At 61.4% G+C, this 15,117-nt stretch overlaps 1 protein-coding gene across 8 annotated transcripts in view; it reads left to right on the forward strand.

Annotated features, from left to right (window-relative positions):
- The window catches only part of PHRF1 (PHD and ring finger domains 1), a 30,380-nt gene that overhangs the window by 13,134 nt on the left and 2,129 nt on the right, over positions 1 to 15,117 (forward strand). For 5 of the 8 annotated variants that reach the window (XM_086676493.1, XM_086676497.1, XM_086676496.1 and 2 more), the window contains 9 exons: positions 901 to 1,019; positions 4,349 to 4,446; positions 4,637 to 4,812; positions 5,670 to 5,799; positions 9,284 to 9,411; positions 10,444 to 10,625; positions 10,977 to 11,096; positions 11,566 to 11,720; positions 12,378 to 14,954. In XM_086676493.1, the coding sequence (XP_086532619.1) occupies positions 901 to 1,019; positions 4,349 to 4,446; positions 4,637 to 4,812; positions 5,670 to 5,799; positions 9,284 to 9,411; positions 10,444 to 10,625; positions 10,977 to 11,096; positions 11,566 to 11,720; positions 12,378 to 14,954 (3,685 nt within the window). The remainder of the gene's footprint in view (positions 1 to 900; positions 1,020 to 4,348; positions 4,447 to 4,636; positions 4,813 to 5,669; positions 5,800 to 9,283; positions 9,412 to 10,443; positions 10,626 to 10,976; positions 11,097 to 11,565; positions 11,721 to 12,377; positions 14,955 to 15,117) is intronic. The other 3 variants (XM_086676499.1, XM_086676495.1, XM_086676498.1) reach the window with 2 other exon arrangements.

A 15,117-nucleotide genomic window follows, 5' to 3' on the forward strand; every position in this document is an offset into this window, starting at 1 on the left:
ATTTCTCGTGGGCACAGTGCTGGGCTGGAGGTGGCGGCTCTGCTTCTGCTCGTTCGGGCCCCCGTCACCTGTCCCAGACACTGTCCTCCTTCCCTGGAACCGGGGCCTCTGTTTCCGTGTAGCCGGTCCTCACCTACCTGGAGCATCTGCCACCCAAGTGCATGTCCCCAAGCCCTTCCTGTGTGTGCAGGGACCTGGGGGGTGGGGAGTCGAGGGGGCACACCGGCTAGTGCAGTTGGGGAAGATCGGAGAGTGACTCCAAGTCCAGTGCAGACGATGCCGGAGGCTGGGGAGGCCCCCGAGTCCCATCCTGGCCCCGGAGTAAAGGGCGAGCGAGCGGTGGGGTGTGTGACCTGGGGTGCTGACGCGGACGGACGGAGAGAAGCGCGGAGGCCGTGTTGTTCCGGGGCGCGGGGAGACGGGCAGGGGAAGGAAGCGTCTGAACACCTGGTGCGTCTCAGGCCCTGGATCACGGAGTCTTGGTGGTCGCCCCTCCTCGCCTGCCCGTAGTGGGCTGTTCTCCGTGCGCAGCTGTGACCACCGCTGCCACGGCGCAGCAGCGCACTTGACCGCCACAGCCACGGTTCTCGAGAGAATGAAGGCCTCCGGCTTTTATTCTCTTCCCTCTTCACGTCTCCAGCGCCGCTGCCCTGGGTGTCCCCACCTGCTTGGTCTGCGGGACCTTTCCATGGGTCGTCCTTTGTTTTCCGTCGGGTTCGCTGTTTCTCTTGGCTAACTGCCTGCACGTGGTTGCCGTGTGCACTTTGCCCCAGAGCCTCCGGGCCCACGGAGCCTGCGTGCGTGTCGCGAGGCGGCTCAGTGTGCTCTGCACCGGCCCAGCAGCCGCGCCTCGGATTTGGGCTCCGCTCGTCGCTGACCGGCGGGGCTTCTCTGTTTCAGATTCCAGTGGAAAACGCCAGAGCCGGCCGGGATGAGGAGGAAGACCCCACCTTTTGTGAAGTGTGTGGCAGGAGCGACCGGGAGGACCGGCTGCTTCTCTGCGACGGCTGTGACGCAGGGTGAGCACGGCGGCTTCCGAGGCAGACGAGGCCTTCGTGCCCCGGTCCCTGCCGAGCCCAGCCTCTGAGACTGGAGTGTTAACGTGTTAGAGGGAAGCCCTGCAGGGCTGCTTCTGTGCTTCGTACCCACAGATCTTCTCTGTGATGCTCAGGGGGGGCCACGCCCCCCGGTATTCAGAACGCTGAATCCCAGGCCGCTGGTGGGTAACCAGCAGGTCTCCCAGGCTCTTTTGTTCCCGCTCTATTTATATCCTCTACCCGTTCCCCCAAGATATTCTGAGGAGACTCTCAAAGATGCACGTGACGCGTCGAGACTGCGAAAAGGTGAGGGGCACGTGAGAGATTGGGGCTGGGGGCCCAGAGAAGGGCTTGTGCAGGACCCCTGCTTTCTGTGAGGGCAGGTGACCCTGTGTCCAGCAGGCCCTGGCTCCTGGGAGCCTTTCTTGGGCCTCCTTCCAGCACAGGAGGCATTGCCGGGTGTCTGAGGGATTTTTCTGCCACCAGGCTGTGGTGAGAGGCTACAGAAACTTCTCCTTTGGGGCACGAGCGGCAGAGAATCCCGTGAGGCTGGCAGGTTTGGAACTTTCTCTTGGGGAACAGGTAGCTCCTTTGAGGCCTGGACTGAGAAGCAGCAGGAGGTAGGAAGTGTCAAGCCCTGGTGGGCCCAGAGCTGCCTCTGGAGGCGCAGAGTTTATTCCCTTTGATTGCTGACCGGAGCCCACCTTCCGGGTGCCTTCCTCCCCAGACAGATGCCATGTGCTGTGCGTTTTGTCTTCCTGAGGCACCTCCCAGGGGCCTCCCTCTCCAGTCCCACCTGCTAGGCCCAGATACGCGCGGTCTGGTCTCCCTTCTTGCAAGGCTCTGCCTGTGCGCGTGCTGGATCAGTGCTCCAGCGTGGGGTCTCTGGGAGTCGCCTGGTCTGACAGCCCCCGCTCACTGGTGGCTGTGAGTCTGGCGGACAGGAGAGTGCTGCCTTGGGTGACAGAGCCAGCGCCCTGCTCTTGCTGTCCCTGTGCTAATTTACTGATGGGACTGAGTGCAAGCAGGAAGCTGAAGAAATGTGGTTTCGTAGGGACCTGGGGCCAAGAGGGTAGCTTAGCCCTCAGAACTCTGCTCACACCTAAAACAGATCCTTTCCCGGTGTGTTTGTGGCCATTCTGGGCATGTGAAGGAAGGGCCTAGGACAGCTGGATGCTGCAGGAGAGGCCATTCGAGGTGGGAAGAAGGCCTGCCTATGGCCCTTGTCACTAGCCCTGCCTCTGCAGCCCACGGCCCCCCAGCCGAGTGCTAAACTTGGGTGTCTTCTGCTGGCCTTGCGAACAGCACTCTGTACAAAAAGATGCTGATGGAGCTAAACGTTACGACTCTTTAAGTGTAGGTCTTACGTGTCCACACGTCCTCAGACTGTTCATATTTGCAGTCTGCTCAATTTGTTTTTTTAACGTTTTTTTTATTTTTGAGAGACAGAGACAGTGGGAGAGGGACAGAGAGGGAGAGACAGAATCCAAAGCAGGCTCCAGGCTCTGAGCTGTCAGCACAGAGCCTGATGTGGAGCTCGAACCCATGAGCCGAGAGATCTTGACCTGAGCCCAAGTCAGACGCTTCGGTGACTGAGCCCCACAGGCACCCCTGCAGTCTGCTCAGTTTTCGTTAACGGTTGTTTTTTAACTTAAAAATCAAGTCTGAAATTACTCTACTATTCTTCTGAAAATAGAGTCGTGAGGTTTTCTGTAGATAACAGGAATATGCCACATCCTTTCGTTGTTACAGGAAGTAAGATAAAGAGCATCTCTGATTTTTTAAACTTCTCTGTTTAACATAGAGGGGCAGTCACTAGGGAGACAGTTGACATCACCGCATCACGTAGCCACAGCTGTCCTTGCTGGGTAGGCGGTCCATTCTCGGGGGCTGTGACTGCTGGGCAGAGCAGCATGCCTGGCACGGGAGCTATGCCCCCATCCTCATGGGCATCTTGTGGCCCTCACTGGGTGTGAGTCTACCCCGTGGGGTGACTGTGCTGGACGTAGGCTGGCCGGGTCGGGCACCCGTCACACGCACCAGTGGCCTCTGCTTGAGGCCCTGGAGCTTGTGTGAGGAGAACGTAGGGTGGCCCATGTTGGATCCTTGGAATGCTTTGTGAGATTTTGTTCCCGAGACCACATAGGGGAGGATCTTCTGAGGCTGGAATCTACTTGGGGTTTTGGGGTGCTCCCTAGGACTTGACGCTGGGCTGAGTTACACTCTAGGAGGAGCCCCCTTACCCCCATCCCTGCGGTTCTCATGTGAGGTCCTGGCGAGGGGTTCATGGAGTGAGGGCTTCCACCTGGAATTCTGTGTCCCTGGCTGCTCGTGTGCCAGCACCGTGAGCAGTACGTGGTCTGTAAGCGGAGTTGAGTCTGCCCTCGTGTCTTCGGGCAGGGTGTCCGCATGGGGTTTTGCCTGGCTCAGGGCTGTGTGGGGTCTTGGGATGAAGTTTGGAGCAGGCTGGCGCAGGTGGCCCATGCCAGCGGTGACTCCTCCCAAACTGCTTTCCATGAAGACTGGATTGAAGCACCTGGAAAACCACGGTTAGGCTACATTTCCATTTGCTTTCAGCAGACAGAACCTTTCTTTCTCCCTGAGCTTCTCAGACTGGAGTGTGAAGTGTAAGGTGTCAACGTTTGAAACTCTCGGGGCTGCTGAGTGACAGCCGGGTTGGGGGAGGGCAAGCTGATGTCTGCTAACCGGAGATGAGCCTCCAGCCACAGGCAGGCGCCAGATCCCTGCCACGGTCAGTGGCAGAGCCCCCACAGGACGCAGCGGCCCGGGTCAGGTGGCCACTTTCTTGGCTCGGTCCGTCCACGTAGTGTGCCTCCCCTGCAGGGTTCAGGGGCTGTCAGGGCCCCTTTTGGTGAGCAGAGATCCCCGGCATGCCCCCGGGAAGGACTATGGGAGTATCACCAGCCTGCTGTCTCCCATCTGAGCACACCTCTGGGTGGGCTCCAGGTGCCTCAGGGTCAGGCTCTGGGGAGGCGACCCAGGCTGCCAGCAGCACCTTCTTGCTGTGTGCTTGTGGTGTCCCCTCTGCTGGGGAGAGGGAGCTCTGGGTCCCTCCCTTTCCTAAGGACCTGGGTCCACGGTGCCCACCCTCATGACCTCATTTAATTCCCCCCTTCCCCAGAGGCCCCATCTCCAAATACGGTCACACTGAGTGTTTGCTTTCAGGGGACACAGTCTAGTCTATAGCAGGGTGCACGGCGGCCTTGGGGCACATTTGGATGACTGTTGTGTGGCTCACTCAGTTACGGCAGGGAGACTGACGCTTGTCTGCCACCCTTGTGTTCCGGTAGGTACCACATGGAATGTTTGGACCCTCCTCTCCAGGAGGTACCAGTGGACGAGTGGTTCTGTCCCGAATGTGCTGCCCCTGGAGCTGCTCCCACCGCTGGTAATGTTTCCTTCTCGGGCAGGGCGTGCTGAGGGGGGCGGGGGGCTTCTCGTGTTGTGGGAGAACTTGCAGGGCTCTCCGGCAGGGCAGCCCAGGCTCCAGGGGGATGCCCCCCACCTCCCACTCAGTCCCCCTGCCAGGATGGGGGCGTGGCAGCCCCACATCAGTCCAGGGTTTTCTTTCTTCCCAGATGCAGGTCCCGTGAGTGAGGAGGAGGTCTCCCTGATCTTGGCTGACGTGGTGCCCACCACCAGCCGGCTTCGGCCTCACGTGGGGAGGACCCGTGCCATTGCCAGGACACGCCAGAGCGAGAGAGTCCGAGCGACCGTGAACCGGAATCGGATCTCCACCGCCAGGAGAATCCAGGTGGGTGCGCACGACGCTGTGGCTGCGAGGCTGCTCCTGGTTCAGCCCCTCTGGGTGCTGCCCGCCCCCGTCTTGGTGCACCTTGGCTGCCCAAATGCTCTGGGTGGTGGGCACAGCGGAGGGGTGCGGACGGCAGGGTGGGGCCTGCGAGGGCAGCGGCGTGCACCTGCGGGCGTGTCCTGGCTGCCGTGCGGGGAACCGAGCCCGGCGGGCCTGAGGGAGCAGGAGCAGAGAGCTGGTCTCTTCCAGTCCACAGTCCTGCAGGGAGGGCCCCACGCCGACCCTTCCAGCCTCCCTCCGGGTGTGCGCCCCGTCCTGTAGCAGCACCAACCGGGGGCAGCAGTGCCTGTCACAGGTCGGCGTGCTCACCCAAGGGGGCGTCAGCCGATGGGGAGGGGCGCGGAGGACTTTGTGGGGGCTGGTGCCCCACGCCATCACCCGCTCCTGTGTCCACCTGGTGCCCTGCATCTGGCTGCTCTTTCCTCTCTGTCCCTCGATCTCTTCTCTCCGGTCCCCAGACTGTGCCGGCTGGTTCTGCACCGGCACGGTGTGCTGACTCGTTGGCACTGGCTGTGCCGTTGGCTCCTTGCGGCCTGCCTGGCCCTCATTCTTTATTCTCACCCTGAACTTGCTTCTCAGGAGCACCGCCCCCCCCCCCCCCCCCCCCCCGGCCCCGTAGTGCCCACAGAAGCTCTTGGTGGCCGTCTGGCTTTTGCGGTTAGCCTGGCGGGGGCGTGTACAGGGTTGACCTCGAGGGCTCCCCGGCAGGGCTGCCCAGAGTCCTCACGGGGCACAGCGGGCGGTATGAACAGCCTGAGGGCAGTCGCCTTGCTGACGGCACCCTCCTTCTCGTGTAGCATGTCCCGCGGTACCTCATGTCTTCTCTGCTGGATGAGACCATTGAGGCTGTTGCTGCCGGTCTGAGCACTGCCGTGTACCAGCGCCCCATGGCGCCCCAAGCCCCCGCAAAACGCAGGAGGAGAGCAGGTAAGCCCGGGTGTGCTGGCTCGGTGAGGGCCGCACGCTCGCCCCGCAGGGCCTTCCCCCGGAGTCCCTCCTGCCGCCGTCACCTGGGTTTTCAAGTAGCAGAAGTGGCACACGGACGTCTTGTGGGCCAGCTGGGTCTGGTCCGCGTCATCGTTGCGAACACCCACTGTGGGCGGTGAGGTCCCTACGGCCGTGCTCTCTGCGTGCGTGTCGGGGCCACTTGGCCTTCGTGTCGTTGGGTAGGAAGCTTCTGGAGAATTTGGCAGAATTGCCTTTTCTTTTCCCTAAATGCCACAGTAGATCAGGAAGACCCCGGTCCTGGACTTTGCTGTGTGGGAGCAATTACAATGATTAATTCGTTGCTTTCTTGCCACGGGTCGCCAAGCTGTGCGTTCTTCAGTCAGCACTGTGCTCCCAGGGGCCCCTTTCCTTCTGCTCCATCACGTGTGACCAGTGAGGCCTCACAGACACCTGTCTTATTCACGGCTTATGATCTGAGGTCTTTAAAGTCCGCTTCATCGAGATAAGAATGTGGTGTGTCCGCTCCGTGTAGTTCCAGGTGTGATAGACGTAACGTTCAGCTGGCTTGGCCCTGCCCGTCCCAGCCCCTCCAGCCAGGTCCCAGCCCCGCCAGCCGGGTCCCCGTCCCAGGCGGGTCCCGTCCCAGCCGGTTCCCGTCCCAGCCCCGCCAGCCAGGTCCCGTCCCAGGCAGGTCCCGTCCCAGCCCCGCCAGGCAGCCCTGCTGTCCTCCTCAGCGCTGGGTGTCAGTTTGGTGTGTTTTCAGACTTCACGTAACGAGACCTTTGTGAGGTGCTGAATGTGCTCCAGCTTAGCGTGTGTGGTTGTGGCTGGCTGGCTTCGGCTTGTTGTTGAGGGAGCCCCCCACCCCACAGTCTGCCCCCCCATACACGGAAAGGCCGCACTTTGTCCCCTTTGCTGTCCAGGGTCACCTTTGTGTTGTGATCACGGCCGTGGAGGACAAAGGCGCGAAGTCCTGCCCGTTCGAGTACCCGTCTCCTGTGGGCAGGGTTTCATTTTGGGTCAGCACAGGACCTGGCTGCTGGCTCATTGGGTAGATGTGCGTCCCAGGTCGCGTAGCACTTTGTACCCCTGTCGGCAGTCTGTGAACCAGAGTGCTGCGCGTCCTCGCCCACGCAGGGACCGGGCGGCGTGTGTCCTCACCATGCCAGTGAGCTTTCTTGTGACTCGGTGTGTGTTGGACGTGCCCTGTGTCCCCCACCGTCAGGGCGGAGACCCGGTGCTGTCCCAGCTTCCTGCTTGGGGCTGTGCTGGAGTGGCCACCTGTGTCCGCGTGCCTCGTGTGGCCTCTCCCCTTTCTCGGGGGTGCTCTCTCCTGTCCGCCGGAGCAGGACTCACAATAGCAAACTGAGCTCCATGCGAGTTCTCTGCCAGGGGTCGGTCATCGCTCCTGGCTATTGGAGCTGGGGAATCCACACCACGGTCATACCGTTCCTGAGGTTTTCCTCGTGTCTCCCGTCTGTGTCTCCTTGTGTTAGAAACTCGACTCCTCAGGGCCAGCACCGTGCCTGCTCGCTGATTCTCCATTAGACAGTGGCCTCAGGGTCACGGCTGGGTCGTGCCAGCGCTGAGCAGGCAGGACTGACTGCAGGGGTTTTCCTCCGTCCCTCACGCGCACTCCACCGAGCCCCTGGCGTGCACTCTACCTGTGTGCGGGCAGCTGCGTAGATCTGTGCTTGGTTGTGCCTTTTTGCTGTTTTGGTTTTCTTTTGTTGGCTTTGCTAGTGAGTTTTTTAATGCTTCTTATAGACTTCTGCCAAAGTGGTGGAAACATTGGGACGAACGAGTGGAGTCCCCACGGAGCCAGCCTGGCCTGGCCTCCCTCTGCCTCACTCACCTGCTCCCTCCCAGGAGCCCTGGAAGCACGGCCTTTGTGTCTTGTCTTTTCCTTCCTTCCTTCCTTCCTTCCTTCCTTCCTTCCTTCCTTCCTTCCTTCCTTCCTTCCTTCTTCTTTTGTTTCTCCTTTGGTTTTTAAAAAAAAATTTTTTTTTAACGTTTATTTGCTTTTGAGACAGCGCGAGCAGGGTAGGGACAGAGAGGAGGTCACAGAATCCAAAGCAGATTCCAGTCTCTGAGTTGTCAGCACAGAGCCTGACGTGGGGCTTGAACTCACGAACTGTGAGATCATGACCTGAGCCGAAGTTGGACGCTTAATTGACCGAGCCACCCAGGCGCCCTATGTCTTTTTTTTAAGTTAAGCACAGTATCACTGTTGCACCTGAGGAGGGGAACAGTAATTCCTTAACCCCACGAGTCTGTTAGTATTGAAGGTTCTAATCATATCGTAAGTGAGGTAGAATTTTTAAAAATAGTATATTTGAATCCAGAGCCAAACAAGATCCACGTTGCACCAGCAGCTGTGCCTGGTAAGTGTCCCTGTGTCATCTTGATAGTGGGGTTGCCCGTACGCGCTGCTCCCCGGCGGGCAGAGACCGCGGGCCGCTGGTGGAGCTGTGCGTCCTTAGCTCTTTGCTTTTGCATTTGCCAGCTGCCCGGGGAGGGGGCGGGGGGGGGGGGGCGGTGGGCAGCAGTGACTGCTGGGCTCCCTGGCTGCGGTCTCTGCGCTCCGCGCTCCGCTCAGACCCGCGCTCGCACCGAGGAAGGTGCAGAGAGCCTTTGCTCCTGGCACTGGCTGCTTCCCACTCCTGTGGTTTTTGTGGGCAAAGCACTTAAGGCGTTGGCTTGTTTCCTTTATTGACCAGTTCTCAGAACCACCGCGTGACTAGTAGCCTCCTCAGCAGTGATCACGATCGCTTAGGATTTTTAGCCCCATCGTGAACTTAGGGAGCTAGATACATTTGATGCGTATTAAAACGTACGTACGTCATGAGGGCCGATCCCTCTGTCTCCTTAGAATCCCCTCCTTCCAGGCTGAGGTCCCTGCGGTTTTCCAGGGGGTGTTGGAGTGTCCTAGAATTAGGGTCCCCCAAGCCCGTGGTGGCACCCCTGAGGAGACGGACTCACCTAAAGCCTGGGTGTTCGTGCGCTTTAATCTCTAGGATGTGTTACTGGAAATACGTGGCGGTTTTTAAGTCTGTTGGAAGGAGTCCTCTGGGCAGATCAAGCAGACACAGATCCTTTGTTGCATTTTACTAACTTGGTTGTCAGGGTTTTTTTTGTTTTTTGTTTTCCCCCCATTTAATTTTGTTTCATAATGATGTAAAATATTTACTGGTGACAAAAGTCAGATTTACGGATCAGAGCAAACTCCAGAGTCACACTCTGTCCTTGCTGTGCGCTGCGTTCCCTCTCTTGCTCCTTTGTGAGGAAGCACTGTTTTTTCGTGATTTCTCCATTTACAAACCTGAAGCCACTACGTATAGTTGTCTGCGTGCCGGGTCCTGGCAGTGCACAGCACGTCCATGGAGGGGGACACGTGGGGTGGGGTGGGGTGGGGGCCTGAGGGCGCACAGTAAAGCACAGACTCTCAATGTCCTCTTTGTAGGAAGACGGAAGAAGGTGTCAGGAAGAAGGAAGACCCAGTCCAGGTCGTCTGTGAAGAGCAGGGGCTCCGGGACGAGGTCTAAGAAACGCCAGGGTCGTGCCAAGAAGAGAAAAGGGAAGAGGTCAAAGGTAGCCCCTCGGATAGCGGGGTGGGACTCAGACGAAGCCTCCTTTCTGTGTTTACTTAGAGAGTCACTGATAAACATGACCCTTTTCTGCAGCAGAGAGTAAAGGTGGGGCTGGGACAGGAGTTTTGCCAGGACCCTTTGGAGCTGGGCATCCTGAGGGAGGGGTCGTGTGCAACTCCGGGCACCCCAGAGGTGGGCCCTGCGGGGTGCGGAGGGGCAGACAGGCCAGAGGGTGGGGAGCGGACGCCGTCCCAGGCAGTTCCTTATCCTCGTTCGTGTGTCTGCCGCGGGCCTTCAGAGTGTGTGCGCGCCTCCCCCGGTGAGCGCCCGCCTGTGCTGTGCGTCCTGCTCCGTGGTGTCTGTCCTCACCCCAGCTCCCGGGCTGGATGCTTAAAGCACACCAGTACATAAAACATAAAAAGCTCAGTTGCAGCCAAGCGTTTGCCGCGTCCGTGTGTGAATTCCTGCTCAAGGTCGTCGCCTTTGCCTGGTTAACACACACGCACGTGGTATACGCTCACATAGATGTTTCTGTTAGCTTTCGGCGGGGCATTCGAGCACCTGCTGTGGTGGTTTGTCCAGACGGAACTTCTGGAGGGACGGGAAGCCGAAGCTGCGGCCGCACATGGGTGCTGGCACGCCCGCTTCCCACCGTGCAGACGTCAGCCCTCTGGCTCACTGCCCTTCACGCCCCGAACAGAGCCGACCGCGTGTGTCAGCGTCTCCCTGCCAGGGTGCCCCAGGGGCTGCTGCCCGCACGTGCTTGGGGTGGGAGCACCCGCCCCCCCAGCCCTCGTCCTCGGGTGGATGGACATCACCGGACAGTGGTTTTGCGTTGCGGGGGTCGGGGCTGTTGGGATGTAGTCCTCAACTCTGGGGCAAAACCTCTGAAACGCTATTGTTCCCCCAGTGGAAGCCGTCAGCTGGGGTTTAGCGCTTACTCAGTCTGGTGTGTGTTGTGCAGACTAGTCCTTGCACTGGTGTTTCTAGAGCCTCACTCACCCTTCCTGGTTTTTTTGTGACTTTGGTTCAGAATGAAGCCACAGCTCGGTCCCGCATTGCACGGACGCTGGGCCTCCGGGGTCCCGTCCGCGGGGCCTGCACCCCATCAGTGCACAAGCCTGCGGACCCCTCTCTGGGGCTGATGCGTGCAGACATCGGGGTGGCCACTCTGTCGCTCTTCGGAGACCCCTATGAGCTGGACCCCTTTGACAGGTAACCGCAGGGAGGGGCTTCCCCCTCTTTTCGTGGACAGTGGGCCCCAGATCCCACGTTTGTAAAGAGAGGGTAACGGTTCCTGAGTCTCCCACCCTCGTCGGACCCCCACAGGTGGTGCCCAGAAGGGACACCGTAGGTCCTCAGCCACTAACAGGGAGAACGGTGTTCTGCATGTCGGTCCCTGCTGCCCTGGGCCCGCCCAGAGGTGCATGCAGCTGCTGACACGAAGCTGCTACATGGGTCCCGTGTTCGGGTTTGGGGCACAGGTGCCGCCTTGTGTGGTTGACAAGGGGTCTCCTGGGCCTTCCGTGGGGGTCACCGCTCCTGTGGCCCGTGTGCTCTCTCCAGCAGCGAGGAGCAGTCTGCGGACCCTGCTTCCCCTTTGAGCGCCAAGAGGAGAGTTCTGTCCCAGTCGGCACTGCGCTCTCACCGGCCCGTGGCCAGGCCCGTGTCCGTGGGGCTCTCCAGGTGTGTGCCAACAGGGACAGTGGTCGGGGGGGGGGGGGGGCTGGCGCACCTCCTCTCCCAGGGCCCCTCCCTTGACCGTTTGTCGAGGACGTGCCACCGTAAAGGGCACGAGGAGCAGGAGGAAGGCTGCAGGTGTTTGAGGCTGCTTCTGCCCGCCCACCTCTGTCACGGGACTGCTATCCAGGGTGGCCACCCCTGGCTGGGTGCTTTCCTTCTACTTCACTCCTGATTAAAAAAAAAAAACAAAAACAAAAAACCAATGAAACCAGTAAATAGCCTGTCTGTTGGTAGCAGTTGGGGCCAGAAGCACCAGAGGATTTCACCTCCAGGCAGCCTGCTTGCTTGTCTTTTGTCAGAGCTACTGGGGGCAGGGGTGTCTCATGCCCTCCCCACACCGAGGTCTGGCAGGGCTGGGACCTGGGGGGGGGCAGGGGGGCACGGGGAGGCAGCAACGGGTCTGTACCTGCAGGAGGAGTGTTCCTGCTGCGGCGCCCGAGCCAGAGGTGGACGAGGCCCCCGTCCCAGACCTAGTGGGGAGCATCCTGTCGGGCCAGAGCCTCCTGATGATGAACGGTGCAGACATCACCATCCACCGGGACGGCTCCCTCAGTGCCAAGAAGGCAGGTGAGGAGGCCTCTGCATGACACCCAGTGGAGCCTGCGGGGGCGCCCTCTCTGCCTCGATGCTCGGGGCGGTTGAGAGGGGCATGTGAGCCACGGGTCCTGACGAGACCGTTGAACTAAAATAGGTTTCTGTTCAGAACGTACCTAAAAGCAGTTTTCTACGTGAGGTCATGCTTCCGTTAAGTCAACATCGCTTTCTGAACAGAGTTTGCAGGCTGAGTTTAGATGATGGTGGGGTCTCCGGGCAGCCCACAGACCCTGCGTGGCTGGCATGTGGCTGGCGTGTGTTCTCTCAGAGCCCACGGAACCGGCTGCTGTGGAGCCCTCCCCTGCACATCCGGGCCCTAGAGGGTGTTCGGGGTTGAGGGTGCCCAGCCATGAGGGCACGGCAGCGCAGAGCCGGGCGGCCCCTCCCGGGCCTCCCTGTGTAACAGGCACAGGCGCTTCCAGCGGCCAGTGAGCGCTGCTCGTGGGTGTGGCCGGGGGCCTCTCACCCCGTGCCCCCAGGAATACAGGACTCTAGCCCAAGGAGTGAGTAGGGATAGGAATTTAAAAGCCCAGCTTCTAAGAGAAAGTCATCTCGATCTGGACCAACAAAATGACCGCTTTTTAAAGGAGGCAGTGGAAACTGATGGCCACTCACTCTCGTGTCTTTCAGCACCCGTTTCCTTTCCGAGAAGCTCAGGCGGTCCACCCCGAGGGGGCAGAGGCCCCGGGGCCTGCCTGCTGCCCGGAGCGCCACGCTCAGGCAGCGGGCTCCAGAGTGCGGGGCTGCACTGCCACGGCGGTCCCACCCCCTCCTGCGTCCCCGCTCTCACCCCAGCGGCAGCCGTGAGACTGGACTCCTCCATGACCCCTCCGTCAGGTCAGGCTCAGAACCTGTCAAACGTAAGCAGACCTGGCTTAAAGCACAGTGACGCCCCTGGATGTGATGGAGACAGCAGGCACGCTCGGCCCCTTAGTTCTGTGTCCTCTAAGACCTCGGGCAGCTGCTCTCACTTGCCGCGTGCCAGTGCGCTGCAGGGACAGGCCGTGAAGCCAGCTCCCAGGAGGCCCAGCATCTCAGAGCTACCCAGGATACCGAAGGTCAGAAGGGAGGACGGTGGCGGCCGGCGGGCGGATGCGACCCCCGCCAGCGAGCAGCGTGTTGAGATCCCCAGCTCCTGCATCAGCCGGCTCACAGGCAGGGAGGGCCCCGGGCAGCCCAGCCACGGCGCCCGTGCAGAGGGCGAGCCCAGCAGCAGGGGCCCACAAGAGCCTGGCACACACTCAGGGGGTGGATCCCAGTCCCCCGCCACGCTGGGACCCTCAAAGGGGAAGGGTGTCAGCTCGACCTTCGAGAGCTTCAGGATCAATATTCCCGGGAACACGGCACATTCCGGCAGACTCTCTAACCCCGGCTTTTGTAACACGTTCCGGCCTGTCGACAATAAGGTGCAGAGGAAAGAGAACCCCGCTCCCCTCTTCTCCATCAGGAAGGCCAAGCAGCTCAAGAGCGAGATCTACGACCCCTTCGACCCCACAGGCTCGGACTCTGGTTCCGCCGGCAGCAGCCCCGAGCGCCTGGGCTCTGGCCTCCTGCCCTCTGAGATCACGCGCACCATCTCCATCAACAGCCCAAAGGCGCCGGCGTTGCAGACCGTGCGCTGTGTCACCTCCTACACGGTGGAAAAGGTCTTTGGGACGGAGCCTGAGTCCCCTCGCGGGTCCTCCGCCAGCGCGCTTGAGCTCCGGGGCGAGGGGGCTGCCGAGGGTTCCTCCGACCTGGAGCGCGAGGGCCAGGGCGTGGCCTCCAGGGCACAGAGGCCATCCCCCACAGAGCCGTGGGAGGACAGGGACCAGCTGCCCTGCAGTACCTTCTTTGGCTCCGAGGAGCGGACGGTGACCTGCGTGACCGATGTAGAGCCGGGGGCACCACCCAGCCCGGGCGCCCCGCAGACAACTACCCACAGGGTTGTGGAGCTGAGGCCCCCCTCCTGCTCCCGCTCCACATCCAGCTCCCGTGGCAGGAAGAAGGCCAAGAGGAAGCGGGCTGAGGCCAGGGAGCACAGGAGGACCCGCTCCGGCTCCCGCTCAGGCTCCCGCTCTGGGGAGAGGAGCTCACGGTCGGTGTCTCCACCGGTGGGTGAAGGGCACCCCAAGAGGCAGCAGCCCAAGGCCCGGGGCCGCAGGTCCTCCAGTGACCACTCCAGCAGCCACGAGCGAGCCAAGCGGAAGAAGGTGAAGGATGAGGGCAGGAGGAGGAGGAGGGACTCTTGGGGACGCGGCCGGCGGCGGTCACGGTCCCGGTCCCGCTCAGGCAGCCCCGGCAGCTCCTCCCATGAACGCAGGGAGAGCAGGAGGAGGAAGCGGAGGCGGTCGGGGTCCAGGTCTCGGGGGAGGGAGTGCTCCCCCCCCAGCAGCCTGGAGAGGGCCCGGAGGCACCGGCACACGAGGGAGCGGAGCCCCCGGGAGAGGAGCCCTCGGGAGCGCCCCCGTGTCAGGTGGAGCTCCCGGGAGCGGAGGAAGCGCAAGTCCGGGTCTCCACGGTCGCCGAGCACGGAGCACAGGTCCCGGGAGCATCAACGGCCTCGTTCCCATGAGAAGCGGCCGAGGCCTCGCTCTCCAGAGAGGAAGTTGGTGCCCCCTCCCCAGGAGGAGCAGAAGCCCGACAGGGAGCAGCCGGCCAAGCCACTGGTCTCCGTGGGAGCAGACGCCTCTCCAGCAGGGGCCGAGGCCCACAAGGAGGCCCCGGATGTGCCCGCGGAGTGTCCACCCGAGGACCTTGATTACGGGGACTCCGTCGAGGCCGGGCACGTCTTTGAGGAGTTTTCAAGTGACGCTTTCTTCCTGCAGCTTGATGACATGAGCTCTCCGCCCTCCCCAGAGAGCACGGATTCCTCCCCAGAGCGAGACTTCCCACCCAATCCTGTGGTGCCCCCAGCCAGCCAGCAGCAGGACCCTGCCCTGGTGGCTGTCATCAGACGCGAGGTGGCACTGATCCACGATGATGAGGCTGCGCAGCCCCTGCCCCAGGCACAGGGCCCCCAAGAGAAACCCTTGCTCCAGCAGGATGCTGCTGGGGCTGCCACGGCGCCTGACACCCTGGGAAGCCAGGCTGGGGTCGGGGTGCCTGCGGGGAAGGAGGAAGGCGCCTCTCAGACCCCCTTGCTGCGGGCGAAAGCCCTGGTGAAGAGAGTCACCTGGAACCTGCAGGAAGCGGAGAGTGGTGTCCCTGCCGAGGAGCGAGGCCTGCGTGAGTAGGGTGGCAGGGTGGCCAGGGCAGCGTGTGAGGATGGGGGTGGCCCGGAGCGGCCACCAGTATGTGGGGGCGGTCTTCTCTCCCTGGGTGGTACATGGACCTCTTTGGTCACTTCAGTAGCGTAGGCCATGGGGCAGGGAGATGGCTGCAGCCTGGC

Source organism: Puma concolor, chromosome D1, assembly GCF_028749965.1.
Source record: "Puma concolor isolate L17-30 chromosome D1, mPumCon1.1.hap2, whole genome shotgun sequence".
Taxonomy (NCBI): domain Eukaryota; kingdom Metazoa; phylum Chordata; class Mammalia; order Carnivora; family Felidae; genus Puma; species Puma concolor.